General features: G+C 46.1%; 1 protein-coding gene across 6 annotated transcripts in view; it reads right to left on the minus strand.

Annotated features, from left to right (window-relative positions):
- The window catches only part of FRMD4B (FERM domain containing 4B), a 136,561-nt gene that overhangs the window by 39,429 nt on the left and 69,418 nt on the right, over window positions 1–27,714 (minus strand). For all 6 annotated transcript variants that reach the window (XR_006165963.1, XM_042799601.1, XM_042799600.1 and 3 more), the window contains exons 2-7: window positions 24,040–24,105; window positions 23,197–23,291; window positions 21,084–21,176; window positions 16,682–16,766; window positions 4,825–4,881; window positions 3,897–3,919 (exon numbers count right to left, since the gene is read on the minus strand). Coding sequence is in view for 5 of the 6 variants with exons in the window: in XM_042799601.1 (XP_042655535.1) it covers window positions 3,897–3,919; window positions 4,825–4,881; window positions 16,682–16,766; window positions 21,084–21,176; window positions 23,197–23,291; window positions 24,040–24,105 (419 nt within the window). In the remaining variant the exon portion in view is untranslated. The remainder of the gene's footprint in view (window positions 1–3,896; window positions 3,920–4,824; window positions 4,882–16,681; window positions 16,767–21,083; window positions 21,177–23,196; window positions 23,292–24,039; window positions 24,106–27,714) is intronic.

A 27,714-nucleotide genomic window follows, 5' to 3' on the forward strand; every position in this document is an offset into this window, starting at 1 on the left:
CAGTTGGGAGTTATCTTTGCAGCCCACAGGCCAGAATCAAAATCGAATGCGTCAGCTATTTAAAGAAAATGGAAGCCCTCCTCCAGCAATTTAATTAAGTTTCAGGGAGCATGGCTGGGTTTCAATTCTAGAAATGTTACTGAGGAAAATACGATCCAAGACTATCAGCCCAAAAATAAACTTTTTTTAAAAGTTACTTTCCCTATACAGTCCCTGTAGCTAATGTGTTTTTAATAAATTATTTTCTAATGCTAGGAAGACAGCATGTAGGACAACTCTTTTATAAACTGTCTCTTTCATCAAGCTACAAAGAAAAATAATACTATATACTATTACACATCATTTTTAAGGGCAGATGCTTAGTCTGTAAACTAAAACCAGCTAAATCATTTATCTCCCAAGGAAACAACAATTTATATTGTTGCATATTTACATGATTAATAATTACCAGACTGAGTTATTTTGCTTGCCCACCGAGACATTAACTTTCTTTAAAATTTAAGTAAAATTTCTAAAATAAATAGAATATGGACTTTCCCCTCCAAAATTCAACCATGCCAGAATCTGCAACTGGAATTAAATTATCTTTTAAAAACTCCTTCAGAGAGTTTAAAAATGGAGATTCTGTAAAACCAGGTTTGCAGTTTTTTCTGTTTCTTTTGCAAGTATGAGTTGCAAACAATGCAGTTTCAAAACTACTACTAATGACTAATTACTTTTCTTTGGGTTCTTATTAGAGGACCTGGAGAAAAACTGGTAAGAATTCAGTTTAAACAGAGATGCAGCCAGCTGGAAACCATAGATGAGTGGTGAAAAGCAAATATAACCAAAGTGTTACATCCCTCCTCTCGAGCAAACCCTGCCCAGTTGCTGCCCAGTCAGGCAGAGGCCAGGGACCCGCAGCATCCCAGGACTCGCTGGGAGCAGAGGTGCCAGACTCCCCGGAGGAACCGCTCTGCCTGTGGTAGCCCTGACATGGCTCACCAAGCATCCTCGTGACACGCTCTTCATCACACACCCAGGGAAATTATCTTGGCTGGGATCGCCAGTTTGGCAAACAGGAAAAGGAACTGGGTGTGCGGTGAGCTACACCGATCGTGGTCCCTTGTCCTCTTTGTTAATCATTCCTCCCGCAGTCATTTTAGACTGCCTTTGAGAAACCAGAGCTGCCCAAAACAGGCACATATGCAATGGACAGGCTGTGAGTCCAATGCTGAAGCATGTACTTAAGTTTTATCAAGATGTCTTAAAAGCCAGGGCTCTCTGAAAGTGGGACTTGGGTGGTTTATCTTACATAAAGCCTCCTTCCAAACGATAAGGCGCATACCCTTGTCCTAACAGCCCAGAACTTCGGGGTCTTACTGCAAACCACCTGCAAGGACTAAACCCTGAAGACACCGATATTGTCACGCTGTCAGTGCTACCAGACTGCAGAGTCACTCCGGAGTGACCTTTGTGGTGTAGAAATCAAAAGTTTTTACTTTCTCCAAACGCCCACATGTCAGGCTTGCTCACTGAAAATAAACAGATTTCAAAAGAATGTGCTCACCCACTCAACACGGGCTAAGGGAGGGTGTTTCTCGGGGGACTGCTGCTCTCTACCATCAAGACATTATCTGAGAATTTGAGCAGTGGATTGGGAAAGGGGTCACTGCAGAGCCACAGGAGTTTGAAGCGTTCAGACCCTGGTACTGATCTGCCCGTTCCAAGCTGAAGTCAGCGGGAATATTGCGGAGTGACCCCACTGTGGGATGTGTCCCCATGGAAAAGCTCCCAACGGGATTTGTGAGAAAATCAGACAGATCACCAGTGTTGCCTGGACTGGCCCGTTTTTAACTTCCAGAAAGCTCATCTCCAGGACTTCAGGCAATTCCTGTATCTACTCGTGTTCATTCAGCACTAATCCTATGTAAAAAAATTAACCCGTGTGTTCTCACGTACGCATAAATGGTGCAAGAGCCACATGCCAGAAAGTGATTCAAAGTGGAATTGACAAATGACAGGAAGCATTGAACACAAGCCCAAGACACTGCAAACGGCAGCAACAAGCAGCACCACTGCAAGGACATATTCTTTGTATCACGGGCAAGTTTGGCAGGGGAGACCAGTCCCTCAGTATCTTACTTAAGATATGCTGGTAATTAAGCTCGTGCTTTATCAGCGGTGGTCCAAACGACCACTTGTGATACGTGAAATGAAATTCCTTCACTTGTGGTGCGCTCACTGTGGTCTGTGACAGCTGGCCCTGCTCATTTGCTATGGAGGCATAACATATGTTTTGTTTAACAGAGGAAACAATTGCTGTAGCTATTTTCATGCAACTGTTAGGGGAAGAGCTGCACTTGGAAATCACTCATAGTAGATTATTCTTCCCTCCAATTTTCTTTAAATACTTTTGAAGGTAACCACGGACAATCCACTCCTTGCAACGTGTCTGCAGAGACATGGAAAATAACCACAGACGCAGTTCTTGGGCAAGTGAAGCAATACTTACAAATCTATTTATGGCAAATGATAAGGAGTCGGCGTTAAGTCTAAACCACATAAGGGAGGTTTTCACCACAAAGGTAGTTTTTAACCTTAACCCCCTTTTCTTGAGAATTGAGAGCACATGCTGCCATTTGCTACAGCTTAACAAGTTACTTCTTGCCAAGTGAACAGCGGTTCTCTGGTAATCTGTACCTAAAACTGAGTTAAGTTAGGGTGTCTTGGGGAGTCCCTGTGAGATCAGGCAAGATGAACAGTCTTTCTAGAGAAAAATACAGCACACTGAAGCTATAAACAATATACTGTGGATCACTAAGCAGGTCTACAGCACGAATAGGAACAGAAATTGTCTGTACAGGCAGCCCATCCAGCTGATCTTAGACACAAGGATATCTTTCCCTCCCTGCAGGCTTGAGAGCACACCAACAAAAAGAAGAAGGAAGTTGTGATGGACATCACAGAGCATGTCCTTCAAGAGAGAAGGCAATAGCATTTGGAGAAGGGGTCTTGGGCAGCAGCACTGGCACCTATTTGACAACTGCACACTGAAGGAAAAGCAGAGTATGTCACTGCCGCAGGCTCTGGCAGTCTGACATGACTTGCTACCTGCATCTGAGCAGATAACTCTCTACTGAGCATTTTCAAAGCATGGTACTTGAAAGCCGTTGTAGCTAAAGCGTAAACACACATCTCACCCTATAGGGAAACTCAGCAAGTAGTAAAATATTAACGTGACCAAAACCAACCTTCTGAATTTCTATTTGCTTAGTGAGCTGTTTCTAATCGAAGGTCTTTCCCTGGGTTCTGTGAGGTCTGAGCACACCACCTCCTCCCTGCAGCCAGTTACCTCAACCATTGCATGTTAAAAAGTACCCTCCAAGGGCAAGCCGGGTCTGATGATGCAGCTTTAGACAGCTAAAGCCCAGCAACCGGGTTGCACCCCAGCTACAACACAACTGTCAGGTCAAGTGCAGGAAGGGGGAGGCCCTGTGGGGCAGCTGCAGAAGAAAGCGGCTCATTGATCTCCGGCACGGGCAGCTGACGGGCTCCGTGTCCCCGACACCGTACGGGCAGGGCCGTGGGCAAGGTCACCCAGAGGGACACAAGCCACAGCACAAAGCACAGGCTTACTGGAAGGGAAGAGGGGGAGCTTTCTCCCCGTCCCATCTCGGGGAGGGGAGCAAAGCGGGATGGCCTGACAAACAGTCTTGACTCAGAGCCTGCTCACAAAAGGCATTTACTCACCCTGCAGACTCAGATTTTATCCAGCCCAGCAGCACATTGCCCTTTCTTTAGCCAACTGTTTGCGGCTGGACTTTACCCCCATTTTTGATTGTTTGCAGTACAATGCCAACACAGAAAAACACATCCATCAAGCACACTAGTATTAGAAAGGAAAATGTTATTACCTGGAATAGTCCCCTTTAGCTTCCTACAATTGAAAAACAGTGACAGAATTAAAACATGATCTCTTCAAAACTCCTCGATTTTCCCAGCATTGTTCACTTCCCCACTCCCACAGCTCTGTGGCCAGATCCTGACCCCAGTTACACTCCGTGCAGAGCACGGAGGCTGCCTGCATGTATTACAGAGCAGAGCTTGGCCCTTTACACTTCCAGCTGTAGATTACCCACCATCAATAAAACTGTTTCCAAAATGGGGCTGAATTTTACATTGCAAATCAAACATCACTTCTCCTGCACAAGAAGTGAAATACAATTCTCTCTCTGGCTGACCACAGCCAGCTCAAGGTCGGCTTTACAAGCAGGTCAGCAGTCGAGAGGAACTGTGCTCACTTGAGATTAAAACAAGAGTTCAGGCAGATCAAAAAATCTCAGCGTTTTTTAAAGGTAAAAATTTATTACATAGAAAGTGATAAATAACCGGAGTTTAAGTCTGAGTACAACAAAACTTGACCAAGGGGAGGAGAAACTAACAATATATTTCAACATAGAGAAATCAGAAACACATGCTCTGAAAAAAGGATTCACAGGCATAATATAGCAAATTCAGCTACAGCATTACACTCTCCCCAGATCTCCAGAACATATTTAAATTATAGTGATAAATTGGATGGAAACCCGCCCACATTAATGACTTTCCTTGACTAGTTTTTCTCCTTTCCTTCCCTCTTTCAATTAAAAATTCCCCAAATAGACGTTTCTCTCATTTGTATATAAGAGAAAACAGCTCCCAACTTTTTTAGCTCTCCCCCCCGCAGATGCAGAGATTATAAACAACGCTGCAAGATTTTGTCTTTCTAGAGGGAGAGAAAAAAAAAAAAAAAAAAAAGTCAAAGCCGACCCACTGCTTTGGGGAGGAAGAAGAGGCGCTTACCTGCAAAATCAGCGCTGCCAACTTGAAGACGGTCTCACTTCCCACTTCAATCCGCCCCTGCGCAGGGAAAGAGCAGACGGTGAGCCCGCCCGGCTGGGGGGGACGGGGAAAGAACCGGGGGGGGGGGGGGGGGGGGGGGGGGGGCGGCTCCCGGTGCCCGCCCGGCGCCCCGGGACAGAGCGACCCGCCCGCGGGAGGGCTGAGCCTTCCCCTTCCCCTTCCCTCCCCCTCGCGTGTTCTCATCACAAATCTGCGATTGCATTCGGCGTTATTGCATCTGCCCGCGCCCGCGAAAGCACACGCAAGCCCTGGCCGTGAAGGGGCAGGGATGAACGAGAGGTATTTTTACGGCTTGAAGCACACCACCCCTCCCCAGGGCAGGGACATCGGTTCCTCGTTGAGACGGTGGGACTCACAGCCCTGATGCTAGATAAGCAATACTCATTCAACACGAGGGTTTCATAAGCTGCTCCACTCCACGCTGTCTGGCTCTTACAGCCTCCAGTTCCTGCAAGCACACTGGTGGTGTGCAGCGTTCAGAAAAATTGCAGGGACACCCCCCCCCTCCCCCCCCAAATGCTGGCAGGCACCTGTGTCTTGACCCCACTCCCACACCGGTCCTGGGTCAGCAGAGACTCCCTGACAGCACTGTGCACTCGGTGACTTCAGGAGGTCTGCAGCTCAAATGCCAGAACATTAAACCTACAGCAAGATCAGGGTTTTTTCCTGCTTGCCAAGCTTAAGTGCACTCTTTCAAAGTTAGGGTTTTTTACAAACAAATATCCTGATCTTGGTTCTATGCTGGGACCAGCAGTAACACTGGAAGAGCAAAGATGATGTATTTACAGTTGGACTCGTGCGTTGTCAAAGCTACCCCTTACACCTACTGCATCCTGCAAACTGTGTATAAAGGACAAAACTGAGCCCATGAACCAGCCCATGAACACAGAGGGGTTTTTTCTTATTGGTCTTCTGCAAGTGAAGGTAGTAGACACGGTGCCTGTCTCCTGCCACCAAGATCCCAACACATCTTCCGTCCCCAGGATCTGTTGGCTGACTGAGGGGACAAAGCAGAACGAATGCTGAAATAGTGCCAAAACCAGGATAGCAGGAAGATCTACAGAATTACATACAGATACAGGGAAATGACATCTTGAAATATATAGGGCACATCTGGAGCTGAGCTAATTTACCACAGCTGCAGGTCAGGCCCACAGAGCCTAAATTCAAAAGCAGACAAACAAATAATTCAATTTTCAGGGAAAGGAAGGTTTTTTTTTGCCAGCTTTGTCAGTAAAACATTCCAGCAGCAGCACTCCCCCAGGCTGCTCTGCAACAGCAGACCAAGAGGAATTTCCCCTTCCCAACAGGTGTGGCAACAGCTATGCAGGAGTAGCCTCCAAAGCATTCCCAGACATATTTTATTAGAAGAGGAGGGGCACATCACAAGTTGGGAGGAAAAAAAGAAAGAGCTTCAAGTTTGTCCTTCCGTCAGATCTCTTTCATGTTGATGCTTAATAAAAAAAGGCAAGGACTATAGCCCAGAAACTCTTCACATAGGTGCAATTTTAAGGCACTTTGTTACTTCCAGGTCTGTATCAGGTTAGTCTTTGTCATGCACATCTGAGCTGCCTTTTTTTTTTTAAGTTTAAATTGCATCTACTCAAACAGGCCTCTGAAGCCAACTGGGGCAGTGGGAGGATTGCAGGAGCTCAGGTCATCCCAGCACCATGCTCTGCACCAGCAGACAAGGATCTCAGATACGAGAAAACGCCATCACAAGGATCCTCCGCTCAGCAGGAAAGACAGGCTCTAGTTCAGCAGATCTGTCCCTGGACCACAAAATCAGGGAAAACAGGGCCAGAAGGGACCTTAAAAGCTCATCATCATGAGCATCTCCCTGCCCCAAGGCAGCTCATCACCTTCTAAGCTTACAAGAAACTCATCGAGATTTAACTATCCAAATGCAATTCTCACATCAAAGGCCCTCTTCCCTTTGTTGCTGGCTCCAAGAAAAACTGCACCATTCAGTGAGCTACTGCAGCAGGGAGTCTCTGCTGACCCATATCAGTAGCTGCTGCTGGCATTACAGGGGTGTTTGGGACTTAATAACCAAGCACCTCTTCACTTTTCATCTTCAAAGCACCTCACAACCATTAACTAATTAGCAATGGCAATTACGAAGGCTGCTCTTCTGTGTTTATTTATTTGGTCCTAAATATGAGCCTTAAGCAGCTCTGGTCACTTTACTAGGCTACTATGGCACTGCCACAAACGTTAAAAGTAATCCCACAAACTACTTCATTTAGGGTTTTAGGAGACCAATCAGGCTGAGTGGGAACAACCTTCTTCAGGTGAAGTTTCCATCCTTGCTTACATGGCAAGGGTTTTGCTGTGCCCATGTCCTCAGTTTTGAACACACTCGCTTTGAAGCTGTGTTGAGGAGCGAACAGGTAAGAAGGTCCTTCCCTAACCTAACCTCTCTCAAACAAGGCACTGAAGGTGTCTCACCCAGAGCAGAGGGGTCCAACAGGACACCCTGGGTGCAGGGGTGCCACCATGGCTCTTCAGCTGCTGCAAACCTCAGAACAGGGTGGACTAGTCCTAATTATTATCACACACTGCCATACAGTAACAGTGGTAGGAAACTGGGGCCACTCTGAGGAAGACTCTGTACCGAAAAAAAACCAAAACAAAACAACCAAAGAGCAAGCAGGAAGACTCTTACCCTTCAAAGGGGCCAAAAATCAAAGAAGAGATGCAGGGAGGCAAAGGGACTGCCCTGAGGTCACGCAGCAGCTAAGTAGCAGAGGGAGGATTTGAAGCAAGGCATCCCAAAGCCCAGCTCAGCCTTTAGCTAACAGACTAATACTATACAAGTGACAGTCTCTTGGACAATTCTCTCTAAGCCTGGAATTATTTTCCATCATAATATAACATTATTTACCATCTGGTTCCTCAATTGGCCGTTGCTATAATGTAATCCAGACCTGGGCTGTCAAGGAGTTTGGACAGCCCTTGGCTTGACACAAATCCATATAGTGATACAGGTCACTCACACAGGAGTGCAGGACCACAAGTCTTCCCACTCAGGCAATATTTGGATTTTATAACCATCGTTCTGTCCCTGAGGCTGGTGGATGGGAGGTCTCTGTTTCAGCATCACTTTAATAGCAAGGTCAAGTTTCAGAAATAGATGTGGAAAATGGCTGTAAGAAGATTCATTTGTAATGCCTGCAATTGCCAGGGTAATTTAAGCAGGGACTTCAGCGAGCGGGTGGGGGGCCCTGGGAGCCAGGGCAGTGAGTGCTCTCATGGCCACATGCTGAAGATGAAGATGGAAGGCTTTCCTAGACTTATCCCAAGTGGGAACAAGGTCACTAGCACAAGGTTAAGTAGATGGATGTAATTCAGATAATGGGATCTGAGTCTTCTACATTTTAGATGTAAATAAGTTTAAGCAGACTAGCGGGTGCAGCTCCAGGGAGGGGATGAAACCGATATTTTTCAATTAGAGTTTGCACAGGGACCAATCATTTTAACCAGCGAGACAAATTCAGTCCCTTGCATAGCTTTCCAAAAGGCCGCTGGCTTATCTAAACACTGCATTTGGTCCAGCTGATTCAGGTGGTACCTTTTGCCATACTGACAAACACCAGAATAACAAAAGGTTGTAGCAGGTGTCCCAATGAGGTGGCAGTTACTGTAGAGCAGGAATAGGTTACTATCTCAGCATCCAGTAAAGACCAACTACTGCCTTCAGTGCCCATGGGCAGAATTTAGCCCCCAGTTCAGATGGGAGCTCAAGCCTTTTGCTGCACAGACATAGACTTATGAATGTGATAAAAATGACAAAATCAGTCATGAATAGAGCAGTGAGCCCTCATTAGACACAGCAACACCACTAGAATTTACTGTCCTAGAGATACAAGTCTGAAACCCTGATGAAAACAGATCAAGAATGAAGACAGTCATATGAGCATTAACTGTGCTAAGCACATCTTTAGACAGTAAACTCAGATGAAAGCACATTTTAAAAAAATAAGCAACACAAGAACAATCATGTTTAACTCTGAAGAGTCAGAGCAAGAAGTGAAAACTGAGATGGTTTCTTCAAAGTACATGTAACCTCCAAAGGCTAAAGGCTGACAACAAAAACATTTCACCTGAAGATTTGAAAATTGAGATACCAACACACCTCTTCCCTCAAACCAACCCCTTTAAAAATGTATATTAACTGAAGATGCCCCCAAATACACATACTATGATTGAATAGCCTCAATACAGCCACAATACTGAATATAATTACCTGTGATTACTGAAAGGTGATTTAAAAAAACCCAAACAAACTCAAAGAAGGGTGCAATTACACAGAGGGAAAGACCCAAACATCTGCAACAAGGTGTTCAAACCAAGGGAGGTAATTAGTTGGGTGTGGGCCCAGCACAAGTGAACAAAATGATGCCAGCACCCATGCCCTTAACCCAGCACTACTGTGACTTCCCACAAGGGATCCAGTAACCCCACGATGTGTCCTGACAGCCAGAGGATGCAAAGGCAAGTCCCTGCAGTGCAGAAACCTTATCAGCTTTTCAGCATTTATGGCTTCTTTGGGAACAGAGGATGCACAGGGCAGCCTGCGCTTCTGGGACAGGCTGGGGAGTGGTTGTTGGCCACAACCTGTTCCACGACACAAGTGGAGCAGTGCAGGAAGAACTAGGTCAGGCTAATTCAACAACTCGCTCTGTTCATGTGGCTGTGCTGGGTAATTACACCGAGGAGGCAATGACAGGGAACAAATAACCCTCCATCTTTACAGCGCCTGTCCTGCTCACTGGCATTCACGCCCACATCTCAGTCCCCACGGTGTCACCTGCTGTTCACGCTGCCCTGCCATACAACAGATGTCCCATCCCTGTCCCTTCTGCATCGAAAGCTCCCAACTGTGCTGAGCATCTCAGCTGGGACCAATTTCCCGAAGACAGAAATGCTGGGATGAGAAAATGCACAGCAAAGCCAGGATCTGCCTCCAGCACGTTAGGGAGAAGCACTAAACCAGCAGGAGATGCAGGACAGGAGCCCTTACAGGAGCAAACTGAAGTCTGGTCCTTCTGACCCGCCTCAAAAGACCACTTCAGATTTGCACTCGTGCTGCACTTACCCCACAGGGGAATGCAGACTGGATGGCTCCAGAGGCCTCGCAGCTGCTTCACAGCATTTAGATTGTCCACAACATCTCTCATTTCATCCACTAAACCCCACAGCCCTTCCTACCCGTATCAGAGCATGACCTGAGACTGAACACAGCTCAGTGCATGTGCAGAGGCCACCACAGCTCTCTCCTGGCAGGACCTGCTGCTTCCCACCTCAGTGGCTTAGGCCAACCCAGGCAAAGAAAAAAAAAAAAGAAACAACCTAGTAGTGCCTCATGGTGAGCAAAAGTTTCAGGTTTCTCTGTTACGCCCTTTATTTTACTGTCTCTGCCAGCCACCCTCATTTACCTCCCTTGCTTGCATTTTGCACTTCAGCCAACACTTAGATGAAACTCCAGGGACAGCAGCAGCTACTCTGAGACTTGTCTGCGCAGTTCAGTGCAACAGGAGCACATTTAGTGCTGCCTTTTTTTTTTTTTTTTTCCGCATTAATATAAGAGTAAAAGCAGAGAATGGGAGAAGGACATAAAGACTTCCCTGTTTGCAAGCCAGGTATATTGCAAGCGTCATTAGACTTAACACAGAATCTGAGCCTTTTTGCTTTCCTACCCCAGCACCGTGGTGAGATACCCAACATGCACCAACAACAGAACAGGCTGAGCTGTTGCAGCATCTTTACCCTGTGGCCAGGAGATCAAAGGTGCAAAACTCTCCATTGCAATTAACACTGGTAGTTAGACGCAGCAGGATGTGACTGCGTCAAGAGATGCGAGGTATGAAACTTTGGCTGCAAACCAATGAAGCCTTCACATGCAATGGGCCAGCCCAGCTGGGATACAACCTACACCTCCCCTGTCAAGAGCCTCAAAGGTCCCTGGGGCACCATCACCTTAACTAGAGGCAGCCTTGGACCAACCTCAACCACTCTTAGAGGTGTGGACTGCCTTGACTCTACCCACACCACAGCCAAGTCCCTCCCCAAGCCACCAGCACAGCCCCATGTGAGGTCTCATGGGCTAACAAGTAGGGAGGGCCCATGGACATCTGCCAGTTCACATCACCACGAGGGTCCTGCCTCCTCCTCTCACATTTTATTCACAGCCATGACCATGCTCATCCTTCTTGTCCACTGACATGCTGCTGAAGGGTTTGGCCCATGGAAATGGATGCCAGCACCCGTGGAAGATAATCCCAAAGGTGCAGAAGGCCAACTGGTCACGCTGACCCTCATGCTGGACTTCACACAAGCCGTCTTTGGGAGCAGAAGAGCAAATACAGGCAATGGACAGCGTATTTCAATAGCCTTGGCTAGGATCAGCCTACACTGTGTTACTAGGCTGCATGGGAACGCTCCCCTTTCCCTTGAGATGGAGGAGAATTAGGAAATATCTGTTATAAAACTTTCGAGAGCTCTCTGATATATGACCACTCTGCTCTCCACGAGCTGGAAGTCAGCCAGACTTTATGCTCACACCAGGGGTCTGTTTCAACAGCTCTTCTTGGTAAGCACTGGTCTTCAGGCTGCCAAGTGCTCACAAGCATTGCTGTTCACAAAGCCATCAGTTACAGACCCCTCCAAAAACTTCCATTTTATTTAACTTTTTTTTTTTAAAGCAATTCTTAGAAGTCCTTGAAACAAATAGGAAATTAAATAAACAAAGCCCCCGACACCCAAATTTAGAGAGGAAAAGGGGAACACAGCCAACTTGACCAAGATCTTAGTTTACAGAACATATTTTAAGGACTGGCAAAGAGTCAACCGTATGGCTTCGGAGCTATATGGAAGTTAGCTCTAATGTATAATAAACTTGATAGTGCTTTGCTAGCCAAGTAGGGTGTTATTTTTCCAAACTTGGCTGTTTTGAAAGAAAAGACTAATTTATCTTTCCAAATTTATCATCAACATGTGCGTGACCAGTTCCGACCCACCTCCTTAAAAGTAACCCAGCTATGGTCACGGGCTGTGCAATAACACACTGAACATGTTACAAAGCTCCCTTACCCCTGTGCAGACACATCAACTCCAAGATACCCACTTCACCTGAAACCAAGCACTAGGCTTTCACTGTTTTAAATTCCAGCTGTACAGTAGATTTCAGACATAGCTATAAATCTAAACCCAGTTTCTTTAAGTCCATGACAGGACAGAAAGCTTTTAAATTGAAGTTGTCACCACTGAAGGTTTTCAGGCAGCAGTTCTTAAAGCCTTGGAAAAAGACAGGCATGTAAGAAAACAGAGCCCAGACATAGACAAAGCATCCTTCTAGCCTTCGCATTTTCCCAAAATACACATGGATAAACAAACTTTTAACTAAGTCTCAGGGAGGTCCTTCCATAGACCTGGAGATCTGTTTTACCAGCTCCCACCTCCTGCTCAGTGGCCCAAGCTGTTCCTGGCACTGGAAGCAGCTTCTCCAAGCTCCAGCCCAAAGAGCACGGATGCTGGAGAGCAGAAGCCAGGCAGCTGACTGGACCACACAAGACCAAGAGGGCCTGGGGACTGCAGCATCAGACCAGGGGGAAAAAATAAATAAATAAAACAAAATGGGCAGCTTGACATGAAAGAAGGGGTAGGGCAAGAGCACTGGCAGCATCAGCTGGCAGCCAAGGTTTATGCACGCACCAGCAGAGAAGGAACTCTGGGTGCCCTTACAAGTGGAACAGCAAATGTTGCATTCGGGTGATATGCAAGGAGACATGGGGAGGGCAAGGCCAGAAAATGCTGAATGGATTGTGTTGGCAAATCCAGCAAAAGGAAGTTATTCTCCAGGTGTGTAAAGCAGCTTTACGTTACACTGCAGAAAAAAGATGCCACTGCTGATGGGGTGGTGAGTTAAGATGGGGGTGCAGGGAAGGGAGCAGCCACAGACGTCTCACACTCAGAGCACAGTGATTCTTTGATCTGGGTGCAGAACTGTAACGCTGCTGTAACATGATTTGCAGTAGTAAAAAATGAGGTCTCAGCTCACTTGTTCTTTGGGCAAAGGGGGCTCCCCAGCTGCTTGCAGCAGCTGAGGGCAAGGCAGAGGGGACTGGGCAGGGAACCACGCAGGTTGTAGAGGATGCACAAACCTGGCTTGTGGCAGCAAAGATCCCAGATGCACAAAGGAGCTTTGATTACATAGAAGAGCACGGAAGTGGGGGAGTGGGTGGGGAATAGAAAGAAATACAGTTTTGGCAGCAGATATTTTATTGTCTATCTTGCCTCTCCCTTGCCAAAATGTCTACAGAAACTGAAAAATGCACAAGTCCCTGATTCCTCTGACCCTTGGTAGGGGAGAGTGGTACCCGATTTGAAAAAAGGAGCAGAGATATTTGCAGGAAGGAATGGGGAGTTGAAAGGTGAGGAAGAGCATGAGAGCACCAAGCCAGCCTTCATCCTTTTCAGAACTTTTATGCAAGTTTTTATTCCATTATTTATTATTCAGAAACTATATTTTGTAATGTCATATAATTGATGATGTATTTAATACACTGTATTGTTTATTCTGAACTTCTATTCAGCTGCAAGCAAAACCTCTCTGGAGTCATCTGGGGCACTGCCCACCAGCTCCAGCCTAAACCCAGAGATGCCAAATTTAGGATATCCCATTCTGTTTGGTTAGATAGAGCCACTTACAGGATTTTACACACAGGACTGCCCACAGATCTCTCAAAGAATACTGCAGATACATTTCTGATGCAGCCTCTGAACCTTATAACCCATAAATAAATCCCTTCCCAAGGAGGGACTGGCACAAAGCTTTGCCAGCACACTGGCTGTACTCGCCTGAGCCTTCAGTTGGGCCTCGTGGCACATCCTACGTGCCAGCAGAAGCACCAACATGCACCATCTCACATCAGGGCAGTATCTCTCACACTCTGCTCAGGAAAGCATTTTGCTTTAAAGCGCACAAACCATGGAAGTGCAGGTACCTACACACTGCTGTGCTGTCAACACATTCTGGCACTCAGGAATGTCAAAAGGGCACAAACACAAACTCCTTCAAGCATCAGACCCTTGCACCACCCTGCATTTGGACTTTTCCGCACATTGACTCCCACAGGGAATAAGCTACTGTGAAAACTTTGGAAACAACTCTGTGAAAGCAAAACACACGACTGGCTTTTAAGCAATCTTACCCACGCAGGTCTTCTCACACCCCAGGTATTGCAGCATTTATCCTCTGAGCCACATTCCTGGCCCACACAGAGCAGAAGCTTCACGCAAAGATCTGGGTTAAGCTACAGCCCTGATAACGCATCCTCCAGCATACCTCATGCATTGAGGAGCACCCCAGAGCACAGGGGCTGGGCACGGGTTGCTGGTTTTAAAGACACTGGGGTTTCCTCATACATGCGGCAAGGAAAGGAGCGGAGAAAAAAAAAAAAAAAAAAAGTAAGCTGAGACAGGTCTAACCTCCTCAAGCAGGATTAATGACTGAGAACTGCCAGGGAGCATCAGCCCCTTGCTTCACCAGAGTGGGGGATCTCTGCTCACATTCAGGAGCCAGCGCTGCCCGTCCTGCACCCCGCGGCTCCTTCCCGCAGCACAACGTGGCCCGGCGGTGCCGCGGGAGCACGCACGCTGTGCGACCGCATCCCTCTCTGTGCATCCTCTCGTCCACGTCCCGTGGGCTTAAAAATGACAAACAGTCCTGTGTGCACTTCATGCACTATTTGAAACCTAGAGACTGACCGTAAGCTTACCAAGTAGGATAAAATATTTTTAAAAGACCTAATTTGAAGGTTAAAAGCCAGTGGGCCAAGTGTACCTTGAAAGTAAATAAACTGGCTTTTGCTGAATCCGGGCTGTGAAACCACCCAGCACAAAGCTCTGCAGGCAGATTGGGTGCTCTCAGCTTTTATTACGTGCAGAATTGTTTGGCACTGCCCACAGAAGTCCTTCTCTCGGGAAGCAACGATGCTCCTCATCTCTCCGCTGCCCACCGAAACCGAACACAACAGAAAACCCTCTCTGCTATTGGCAGTTTTGCTTGCGGGAACAGGGAAATCAGCACTTTGTGTTGCTACCAATTAGAGAACACGCCTGAAGCCATGGGGGAAAAATATGAACCAGCCTTCATTCAAACCTCTCCCAGCTCCCGAAGCCTTGAACTCAACTGGATGATGCAGTCTGCTTGTTGTGGCACTCCGCGCATCACCAGCTATCAGCACTTCATTTCAATAATATGAAGTTACACTGCCTGAAGAATAATATTTATCCAGGCCAGAAGTGACTCCTTATTGGTTTCATGACATGCATCCTTATGATCAGTGAGGGAAGGATTTTTTTATGCTTCTCTTCCTTTGCTTTTTCTTATATTTTATCCGTATAAACACATATACTTGCACCGAATGTTTTGATGTTGACAGCACTTGTGTTTCAATAGCAATGGCATTTTTCACATTCCATCCTAAAACCAGATCCATTTTCCAATTCCAAAATTATTTGCACTTTCTGCTTAAAGTGCTCCAGCTTTCCCTGAAAGGATGACTACAAGTTGCCAAGACCCTTCATTTAACATGGCAGATATGCCAAATGGAGATTTTCTTTTTACTCTTCTTAACCAGTGAAGCTCCAAGTTCTACAAACACCTTTAAAACTTTAACATTTTGTAAAAAGGCCCCAATTTCCTCCACTGTTCCAGAAAGCAATTCCTGTATAAACCACAGTCACAACTTCACCATTAACCACTTTCACATCAGGTTTCTGATCCCACCGTAAAGTAACAAATACTGATATTGAATAAGAATTCTCTAAAATATGAAGCATATTAAAGATGAAAACTTTGGCCAGCTACACTGAGCTCCACCACCACCTAATGATATAGGATTGTTTTTCAAGAGAAGTCTATAAGGACTGACTGACCCTTTTAGACTGATTGAACCACAAGTAAAAACAAAAAAAAGCCAGATGCCAGAGTTTGACATTAACTGGAAAATCCCAGAAACATCAGGCATTGCTAGAGTAAAGCTCATTGAACTGCAGCTGCTGTTGCACCACCCTTTTATTAGGGGCACGCTGAAGGTGGCTGCCACACCACCCTTTTTTCAGACCAAAATGAATCTGCAGCACATCAACCTTATTTAATATTTTGGCTATCATGATATGGTGTTTTTAAAAATATGTTCTACCAATTCAAACATTTTAAGAAAACAGTAGAAGCTTCTTAACCAGAGAGTAAATAAATATTTTAATAACTAGTTTTGATTACTACTTCATAGGATTTATTGCTTTACTACTTCACTGAATTAAGGCAGGAAATCAGGGAACTCGGAGCCAAGTTCACAGAACAGGACTATCCTCACAGGGTTTTTGTTCTTGAGACAAGTTTGACTCAAGATCAGTGAAGAGGGGGCTTGCCTTGAGCATTTACTATGCAGTATATAGAACAATATGCCACTGAGACAGATCCTATCTGTGAAGTTACCATCCAGATTTCAAACAATTTAACATCTTTTGAGTATTTAAGTCCTATCCTAGTGCAGTGAGCACACAGTGGGGCTGTGAAAACAGGACAAGGAAACAATCATCATCTTACTGTTTGCTTAGAGCATCAGCATTTAAGTGAAGGAAGAGAGAAAGCGCGCTGAGTTTTTAATACTTCAGTAAGATCTAGAAATCAGACACAGCTCCTAGCAAGTTTGCACGACTGTGTAGGTGGCAGAGCAGCAATAAATGGGAGATGCACAAGAAGCTCCAAAGGAATGCTGGGGCTTACCTGGTGCACACAGGACTTGGCATTCAGAAAGAATAACTCAACTGTGGTTTTGTCCTTGAGAAAGGAAATGCTTTCAATGTAGAACCTGAAAATTAAAAACAAAACGTTACTTTCTTGAATAGGTTTCATCTTCCCAAATCATTTTATTTCCTCAGTGCCTTGTTCTCTGATAGTAAAATAGCACAGAGGAACTATGAGCTACTGCACTTCATTTCCTGACTATTAGGAGGGAACAAGCAGGAAATCATGAGCCAACAGTCAATAGATCACAGATATCTGATGACTTCCCATCTCATTTGAACACCCTGTCAAAAGTTAAAGCAGCTAAGCCCACCCTTCCTATGCAGATAAAAAACACTGAAGTGGAAAAGGTAACTCCAAATGGCATGTTGCAGGTGGGGAAGCTGCCCCAGCGCTTTGCTGGAGGAGTGGGGCTGGCAGCAGCCCTGTCCTTCCTCTGGGAGAGAGCAGCCACGGGCTGAGAGCCATTAACTTTGCTCCAAGCAAGCAGAGACAAGTGAGAAAAAACACACAAGGAACACTTTGGGGGTCAGCTCCATCCCATTGGGCACATCCATCCTAATGGCAATGGGTGCCCCAAAACCAGGGGTTTACATGGAAGGGCTGCAGCTGGCTCAGCCTTACAGCCACCACTCTGCACCGTGCTCGCTGCCTTCCTCCCCAGCCCTGGCTTCCTCCTCCCAGGGCCACGGGTGCAGAGGCACACACCAACAGAAGCAAGCCCATTACTGGTTAACTCTGGCCCAGCCAAGCTTGGCAGACGGGTCCCAGTTTGTTATAGAGCTACACCAAACATCACGTATGCCACTGGCACTCTGCAAAAAATTGCACACAACCTGCCTGCGTGCTTCCATGACTCACTCGGGGCACCACACCAAACAGTGCTGAGATGCACTAAATGGTGTGGAGAAAACACATCTATAATTTAACGAGCGTGGAACTGCCAAGTCAGTTTAAAGCGATACAGATTTGTGCAAATGTGGCCCTGTCAATCCTCCTTTAGCTGGATCTGAATGCAGGGTACCTGTACTTCAGCTCCTTACAGAGGATGAAGGCGCTGGGTCCAGACTCTCCTATGTGATGCTAGACAGAAGGTAGACTTTTTTTTTTCCAGTCAAAGACTTGGGCTACCACCACCCCCCTCCCCAGCAGTGCAGACCATACCAAGCCTTCTCAATGTTTTACCTTTGACAGCAGGCGGGTTGGATGGCCAGCACAGGGCGTGCAGCTCTCTGTGTTTATCAGAACCAGGCCAATCCCTCCCGCAGCCCCATGGAGCTCCCAAGGCTCCTCAGAGCCTCAAGCTCCAGCCACTGATCTCTTGGGGTAGGTGATTTGCAAGACACTGGAAGAAGTCCACAGTGACAGCAGCAGCACGGAGCGCATGGTAGGAAGCAAAGCCAGCACCTGCTGCACTAGTTAGGAAAGTATGCAGTATTTATGCTGTGATTTGAGACAAGCAATATATTAAATAGTAATTGTTTTACTATTTCGCATTCCTACAGCACATTCCATCAAATTAATTTTAAAGCACTCCCCAGAACGCTTCTTCAGGACAAGGAGATAATTTACCCATTTTTCAGGCATGCAGCCTGTCTAAAGGGCAGACTCAAGCCCAGCAGCTTTCCCCAGACATTTAAAAGGCTGTTTTACATTTCCATGAGTCACCTTTCACTGAGAAATGTAGGAGCCACAGGAATTTCCACCATCTCTTGACTGCACCTGATATATTTTTTTTTTCCAACAGCTTTGTTAAGCTTCACGTTAGATACACTTGAGTGTTTCTCTCCAGAAACACGGAACAGAGGGCAGGACTTCACTCTTCATCCTTTCCCAACCTGCTGCTGGACTGGCCCTTCACAGCATGGACCCTCCTCAGGCTGCTAAAGCCTTCTTCCCTCCAATGCACCAGAAAAGTGATATTTTCCTTGCAGTTTCTTTTTTTTTTTTTTTTTTTTTTATTTCACTTGCAGTTTCTTTCAACTCTGAGTCAGGCATAGTTGACTTATCCTCAGGAGAATAGTACCCCTGGCTCTGAAGAGAGGTAGCTCCCAATCATTGCTGGTACAGAGCAGGAGACTAGGATCTATGGATTTAGGGTGAGGGCACTGGGCAGGTCTTGCCCCCCACTCCAGCCAGATCTACATGCTTTATTTCTTCCGTGGTTCAAGCTACATATTCTTATCACCACTGTACAGATGGGGAACGCTGGACCACAGAGATAAGGATGTTCAGGTAATGACAGGCATGTCTGGGAACACCATGAAGTGCATGTTCTGCTTTTATTTCAAATTCTGTTGACATCCTTGAAACCAGAGTGCCACTTTAAGTCCTAAATCTGCATTATAGAGCCTGTCACCAGCTGTGTGTACCATATGAAAACTTATGTGACGAGATTGAGTTTATGCCAGTTAAAGGAAAATAATTACAATTTGAAAGGATTATAATGTGTTTCATTACTGAACAGCAAAAGTTGAGGACCAAGGAGTTATGAACAAAAGGAGGGCTATAACCAAGTATCTGGGGATCCCTCCAATTTCCAGTATTGCTGCTGGAAACTGTCCAGTGAACAGATACTGAGAACTGAAGCTGCTGCACATTTGCCACTTGTGATGAGAACAGCAGCTCACTGCCCTGCCTCCTTATACTTGCATCTCAAACAGAAGTGACCCCGAAGCAGTATTTATTCTCTTAACTGTTGAACTTTCCAAGCAAGTAGATGCAAGATGGCATGGCCCGTGCAGGAGGGCTCGCCCAGCCCAAGGGACACCCTGTCCCTGCAGCGGCAGCCACCGCTGTCACCCCAGGCACGGCTGGAGATGATCCAGGGGAACCAGAGACAAGTGCTGGGGCTCTCTGCCCATCCCCTCCATGCCACTCACCACAGGCCCAACTATTTTTCATTCAATCCCTGGACACCCACAGCTGCAACGATGTATTTCAGCTGCTTTCATGGGAGTTTAATTAAGCAATAGGCTATGACAAGGCAAGTGTGTTCACACCAGAAGTGTCTGAACTAACCATCCCAGGCACATGCCACGTAGCAAAGACCCGGAGTCACTTATCCAAAAAGTAGTAACAAAGTAGCAAACTGCAGATATTTGAAGTGGCTTTGCTGGTGGAATACCTATTTTCTATGTGTCTCATTATTTCTGCATCCTCCTCCTGCTCTGCTTCTCATTTGCTGCCCACCTCCTTGGCTCCTAATTGCTTGTTTTGTGTATCTCAACCCCGGAGAAGTCAGGCTTAAAATTAGCTTCTAGAACTTGATCTTTCCAAACCCACTCCTCACACAAACTCTAGCCCGGGTGTCTGTGTATCCTGCCTTGCAGAGAGGGCCAAAAAGAATGTCCTGAGCCAACAGCATTAATCCCAAACAAAGAAATGCTCAAGTCATATGATTGCCTTCACAGCTTTCTTGGGCAGTCATAGATTTTAACCTCCTAGATCCTCAATCACAGTGAATATACCAAAGACCTAATCATCCCTTTTAAAATTTATTTTCTTTCTTTCTGTGGAAAGTGGGGAAGGGAAAAGAAGCTCTGAACTTCATCACAAATAAGCACAAATTCAGCAAAAACAAAGTGCCACTTGTTTGAACCATCCCCTCAACGACGAGGGTGTGGAGGACATGACGAGGTGACGGTGCCAATCGACCCAACTATGAGAGGCTCTGCCTTGGAAATGCTTCAAGTAATTAGCACACAAGGAATAAATTTACCAAGATATGAAAAGCAAATGAGGTCAGTCTGCTCTCATTTTCCTCATAGATTGTAAGGAAAACAAAATCTCCAACAATATTATGAATATGATTCTTGGACTTGTCTGCCAGCACAGCTTTGTCTTGTAGGACATAGGTTTTTTCAGGCCCTTAACCAGCAGATGTTTGCCAGCAAAAGCCCTAAAGTAATGCAATTACATTGGCCAAAATCATCACTTTGCCAGAGATTTTATTCTCTCCTGGGGACTGGCTTAAGCTGTGTGAGCAAAGAAACCATCAGCAATCCCTTTCAAGTACAGACAACCCTTAAATAAGCATAAGAAGTAAAAGTGAGTACAATTGTTTAATCAAACTGTATTAAAATTTAGCACTATTAAAGGCAGGCAAATAAGGTACTTAAAATACAGGGGTTTAAACCAAGAAATAGAAACAATGTACTAGTAACAGTTTAAAAAGTAGCAGGTTCCAAACTACCTTATTTTGTTGTTAAACACAAAAGAGAGCAGCACTTACCCAGGACCTAATCTCCTTCCAAAAATAATATATCGCTTTGACATTTATTTCCTTTATCAAATCTGTAATCAGTTCTTTTTAACAAAACCCCCCTGGTAATAAATAAACCCAAGTGGTAATGTTTTCTCTGTGGAAACAATTACTCACCTAACAGCAAAGTACAAAGTCGCTGGGCCTGGTTTCTTGGGCAAGTCATGGTCCAGGACTCTGTGATCCAGCTGCAGCCAAACGCTCTGACCTCTACAGAAACAGGTTGGCGAGGTGGTTAAAAACTGAGATGGGAAATACAGAAAGGGGGTCTTTTCTGTCTTTGAAGTGTTACTTTAAAAAGTGTGAGATTCAGCTCTGAGGTAGAGAAGCATATCATCAAAATATTTCCTTTTTCCCTAACTTTCAGATTTTGATGTCATTCACTTGTGGATGCTAGAGAACGTTCTTCACAGTCATATTTTCAGCTGCAGCATAGAAATCATAGCATGGCATCCAGAAAAGCTAAATATTACTGAAATCCCCTCCTTTGCTATAGATGGGAACACTTCCACTGACTTCTCACATCATAGCGGGGGGGAACTGCTCTGTAGCAGAGGCTGGATGTTTGCCTGCAGCAGAAACGGGTCTGATCTCTTCTGCTGCACAGGGACTGCGCAGCGCTGCTGCCATATCCCCCACTACCTCTGCACCATCCCCGGTCCCAGCGTGACATAAAACCGCATTTTTGGAGCAGAGGGGTTTACTGCAAGCACGCTCATTAAACGAGGCAGCTGTAGAAAACAGGTCTCTCTGCAGCAGCTTCTCTGAAGTGGGAAAGAAGCCAGAAAGAAAAATCCCCCAAACCCCAATAACCTCCCTGAGGACCCTGGGGCTGAGGGGGAGCGCAGAGGCCTGTGGCTGCCCTGAAAGGCTGGGACATGGGTGCCCTCCAGAGGCCACACACTCCCTCTAAGCACCCAGCCCAGCCCCATACACCCAAAGCAGCCTCTGGAGTCCCACTGGTGTTTCTGGGGAAGCCAACAGCTTTTTAGGTAATCCCCTGGCAGCACTTTAAAGATCACCAGGAGGGAACACCAGCAACCAAAAACCTCTAGAAGAATTTAATGGCAGCTCTTCTCTAGGAGAAAAATAAGCCAAGTGCAAACAGCATCCTCAGGGGGTTTACAGAAGAGGTGGAAGAAAGCAATATCCAATGTCTGAAAGGACAAGGATGTGGCAAATATATTCTAGGGAAAGCCCAAGATGAGAGGGGCTGGTGAAAATAACACTGCTGCGGTTGGGGCTCTGGAGTGAGCAGCTCCTACCAGCTCCCTAAACACCAGCCCCTTCCCCAGGGCCAGTCCTGAGCCCTCAAATGGAAAATGCCTCAGCAGAGTGGCCCCAAACACGGCTCTGACACAATCTGTAGGCGAAGGTTTCCACCCAGGACACTGTAAAAGGCAGCAACAGGGAGCAGCGAGGAAAGATATTATTCCCATTAGATAACAAGAGGTTTATTTAGAAGCTGCATTAGTGCACAAATCCATTTCCCTACTGCCCTAAGCAGCTCTGCTCCAGATTTTTTGGGGAGCTGAAGGTAAAATTCCTTCACCAGGGAGGGTGGCAGGGGATGGGCAGCGGCTGCCTGAGCTGCCCCACTGGCATCAGCACCCACAACAAACTGCACCCAACACCGCTGCACGCTCCCAATAGCCCAGCAGCCGGGAGGGGAGGGTTGTGCATTTCCAGCACGTTCTGCTTTTGCAGCTTTCTGCTAGTCCACAGAATAGCTTGGATACCTAAAAGTAAGAGGGAAGCTAGAGAAAAGTTGTTTATGGGAAGGACTAACCTCATATTTCACTGCTGCTAGGGAAGTTTGCGTTTAAAAGGCTCAATAATACATTTGAGATTAAAGTGCAAAGCAATTCATTTTGAACATAAATGTAAAACCTTTTCGTTGCTACTGAAAGTGCAGAGTAGGACAGCTGAGGGCGTTCATGTGGGAAATTACTGCTGAATCAATTTTTTCACCTTGTGAGACAAACATGAAAAGAGAAAGCGTCACAAAAGTATTTTACAAGTATTCTCTGGTTTGTGCCTGCAAGGTATTTTCCAAATATTTTCTGTTTTGTGCTTTCCCCTTTCCTCAGTTAAGCAGCACAAGGTAGGAAAATCTTTGTTCTTCAAAAGAAAAAGTAATTTTTTCATCACGCTGAGCCTCCACAGTGCCGGGGATAGGTTTCACATTGGAATAATCACACAGTTGTTTAAAGTAAATGAACATACTTACGTATCATCTATAAACGTTATGCCAAAATATTCCTTTTCTTTCAGGTTGAAGTGTGAGGCCACCAGATCCAGTAACTCCCGAGACAAAAGTTTGGGCTATTGAATAAAAATAATTTAATGAATTTCAGTCCAGGCTTCTCATATATAATAAAAATTTTATCTGCAAATACTACCATTTAAGTACATGTGGCCAAGTTAAAACCCTGTTGTACAACTCAATACAGAAGTGGCTCCATCAGACTCAGCAGACAGATTCAGTGTCTCTGTGGACCTGCGTGGGATGTGAAGAGCACAGGGAAGTAATTATGTACTTAACCTGCGACATCAAGCTGAAGAGCATGGACAAACTGCTGCTTTCCTCTTTCTGGAGGATAGAAGAGGCAGCTCAGGCTTTCCTGTACTTACAGCAGGAGGGATTTTCCAATTAAGAAAATATTGTGTACTAGAGGATCTTGTGCTTTGAGTTCTGTTACAGGAATAAAGCGCATCCCCAAAAATACAAACTCCTCTCCCCTTCTAAATTACAAAAACGACACCACCATGAGGGGTGCATTTAATATGCTTTTTGAAATTTGGTGAAAGCAGATGAAAAACTGAATGCAGAACTGATGGCAGGTATTTTGCCCAACATGCACCAACGCCTGAAGGAAACTCTCCTGCTATTTCAGGTCTGAGGAAAGGCATGCATGCCTGAAAGCACGCCTGTTTATTCCACTTCTATGGCTTGCTCTGGTAAGAGATGTAACTTTGATTCAAACATCACTCGCACATCAGCACTGCTTAAGAAAATAAGCAGAGAAACCTGGCACTGAGCTACGGGTGTCCAGAAGAGTGGGGTCCGTACCTGAACCAGCAGCTCCAAGTTCCTGTCATCGAGGAGATGTACCTGGCAGTGCCGGCCCTCTGTCATCTGCAAAGACACAACACAGCCCCATGAGGGAGGGCAGGATCTGTGGCTTCCCTGGCTTGCACTGGACCATGTGCAGCTCAGGGGCAAGGACAGCACGTAGCAAATGTTTAACCTGCACTGATTAGGGAATCGACTCCACACCCGAGCTGAGTGTCCTTCTCCAAGGACTGGGTGTGGGGAGCTGCCTCAGCACTCTCAGCTCCCATCTACTTCAAAATGGTATTAAGGGTGCTTAGCAGCGGTCAGGATCAGATAGAAGTGGCATAAATCCTGTGAGAATTTAATTTGAGGATGAACCAGCCTAGCTAGTACCACAGCCACAAGCGGCAGCGATGGCCTTTTGCTCTGGTGAGGAGCACAGGTGACCAGGGACCCATGAAATCCCCACCTACCCAACCATCCCTGCAGATGGGTCAGCCTAAATACAGTCCCTTGGCAGAGGACCTGGTCTCTAGTCAAGGCAGAGTCTCTATCAGTACATTAATGCTCTCCCTTACATAAATTTTCACAATCATTAGAAGTCATTACCGTCATCGGAATGTTATATAGGTGCTTGCACTTGTCAAGACAGGTGCTTGAACTGAATGATTAATAATAGCATGAGCTTTACAACCTCTAACATTGTATCTGGACCACCATGCTTCCCACTTCATGTCACATTTATCTCTTGCAAACAACGTGTCTTTCTCTCTTTAAAAGGACAGCAATTCAGAAATAGCCCTGCATTATGCCTTTTTAATATCTGCCCTTTGAAATCTAATACATTTCCACAAAAGCTTTTACATTATTTAAAATCTGTTCTAATTCTGAACCTCTTGCTGGCTTTGGCGAGGACCAGCTTTGCAATGCTCTCCAGGCAAGAGATGGTAAAGGAAACTTGACTTCTATATTTATTCTCCCAGCCTCAGAGTAACTAATTTTCCTGACAGCACAAGCTTCTCACAGACTATAAATTCTGAGCTCTAAGCAGAGGCCGAGGGTGGTTTGCTTAGCTAGGGGCTCCCGGAGAGATTAAATGGCAATACACAGTGGTTTCTCCTTTCACATCCCTCTGGCTCTGCAGGGATGGGGACAAGGATGGAGCTGAGCTCTGCTGCCACCAGCACCCCCCCATTACCTCCTGCCCTGGGATGCTGCACATCCAAACCTTACAAAGAATTCAAAATAAATACAATTTACACCCGACTGCACTGACTGCAGTACAACCAAAGAGAGACCTCCTGCCTCCCACCCTTTCAACGTACGACTTTGCACAGCAAGGGCTGCCGAGACACAGCCTCTTCTGTCACCAGTCAGCCATTCCGGCCCTAAAAAGCCAAATTAACAAAGCTTTATTGTTTTAACTAATTGAGCTAATTTTGACCAAACACTGAGAGGGAGTCCCTTCCTGAGGAGCTCTGTAAACCGGGAAGAGATGAGCATCTGCAGGCACGATGCTGTTAAGCGTCTGGTGAAACAGAGCTATGGCATCTGTGGCACCAGCACAGGCAACTTACGGCACTGCTAAACATGTTATCACATCACTCATCGGAACAGCAACACTGGTGAAAGGATCATTTGTAGAGCAAGTCTAGCTGGAAGAAACCCCGTTCCTTTTCACTTCTACTGTTGTGAACATGAATTTGCAGACAAGTGTCAGATGAAGAGTGACTTTTTGTGAATGCAGGGGTACAGAGCAGAGACCGCACCATCACACAGACAGAGATGATGCCCCCCGTGCAAACCACAGCCTCACCCCACGGCACTACACCCCAAGGAGGCACCAGCCCAGAGCTGCACTAACCCCGGGCCCATGCCCCAGCCAGGTACCACTTCCAACTCTTTATCCTTCAGGTTTTGGAAGCAAAGCAAAGCTACTTCCAACTTCCAGTACGCTCCCTGCAATTTATCCCCTCCACAAACATTCTGCCTCGAGTCCTTAAATCCATTACAATCTGATCACGGGTCCATTTGTTCCTGGGAGCTGAAGGTCTGCCATTGCGTGGTCATAAGTAAGTCACATGTTACAATCAATTAATCATTTCATCAGCGTACCCTTCAAGGTGGTGCATAATTCTGGCTCTGACACACTGTTACCAATCTGCCCCTGTTGTGAAGTGTCTGATCCAATAGTGGTTTTAAATCATTTCCCATCTGTTGCTCTGAGATAGCACAAGGGTTGCCATTATTTAATTGCTAGCTGCTTTAGCTTTCACCCAGTGAAATCACATTAATCACTTCTGACTGTTTTAATTGCCTTGGTTGTCTGTTAAGTAAAAAAGATTTCTATTATAGCAAACACATCCACAAAGCCTTGTGCTGAAGAGAGAGGAAGGTTGTCGGGAAGATTAAAACAGGAAATAAATACCAACCATAATCTGTGCTTCTATTCAGTTATCCAAGGTAATTGTAAAGCACCTTAAAAGTAAAGTAATTAAACCTCATGACACCCATGAAGATAGGCGAGATAAAATTATCCCTGACTTTATTGATGAGAAAATATAAGGACAGCTTAAAAGTCGGATTTACAGATATAGATAACATTTAGCACCTGAGTCTCCAGGAATCTCATCTCAGAAGAAATCATATAGCTGCTTCCCAAAGTATTGGAAAGCTCAATCAAGAAGCTGCAGAAGACACCAGGGTGCTGAGATGCCAGGCAACAGAGCACCATGAAATGCCATTACTGTGACAAACCCATCAGCTCCCGCCTGTATCTCCAGAGCTCTATGTGGCCATGGGCTTGTGTCACTCAAGGAACCATCGCGTGGTGGGACATGACAGCAACGGCCAGGGCCATGAGATGCTTACTGCTGGCTGCAGTTCAAGGAAGAGAAAGGCTCTGGAGCCCTTGCCATTTCTGCTTGCACCCCTTTGACCCCCCAGCCCATGTACACACACCCGAGGGCTACATCCATCCTTAGATGCCTTCTCCGCCTGGGCTGAGAGGCACAACATGGATACTCACTGCGTGGTACCACAGCCCAGTCGAGGAGCACAAATCTTCCCGGAGCGACTACCAGGCTTGCACCTGCAGGCTCCAGTCTCTAAACAGAGTGGTTTTACCCAGGGCAATCCAAACATCAGCCCTTATCCTCCTCTTGCAGATCCAAGGCTTCAGCAACCAGCACCCTGGTTTCTGCAGCTGTGCAAGAGCTCACTCCAAGTATCTCCACCCCATTCCTGATGGGGCAGAGAGCACTTTGCTTGGCTTACTCTGTACTTACAAACACAATCAAAAGCAAATCACTCCCAATTACTATCACAGAGCAACACAAGCCCATCCTGCGTCAGGAATGTCGACCACCCGAGAGGTCATATCCAGGAGACAACTCTCCTCACATGGAGCTGCCCGCCTGTGCAGACAGGGCTCCTATATACAACACTCACATTTTGCAAGCCTCATTTGTACAGGAGGCAGAACCAAAAGCTTCAGAGGCGATTGCAACCTCAAGACTAGCTCACAAGCTTTGAAGCACGAGTCACCTTCCACTGGCCACATATTGTCTCAGCAGTGACACAGAGGTGTGACATGACTGCGGCACAGCAATGCCACACACTCAAGCACAGTCACAGGTATCAACTGTCTGTTCCTCTCCTTTTCCCTGAAGAAAAGCTGGAAAGCTTCAT

The sequence above is a fragment of the Tyto alba genome, unplaced genomic scaffold, assembly GCF_018691265.1.
Source record: "Tyto alba isolate M040663 unplaced genomic scaffold, T.alba_DEE_v4.0 Super-Scaffold_3, whole genome shotgun sequence".
In the NCBI taxonomy this organism is placed as follows: Eukaryota; Metazoa; Chordata; class Aves; order Strigiformes; family Tytonidae; genus Tyto; species Tyto alba.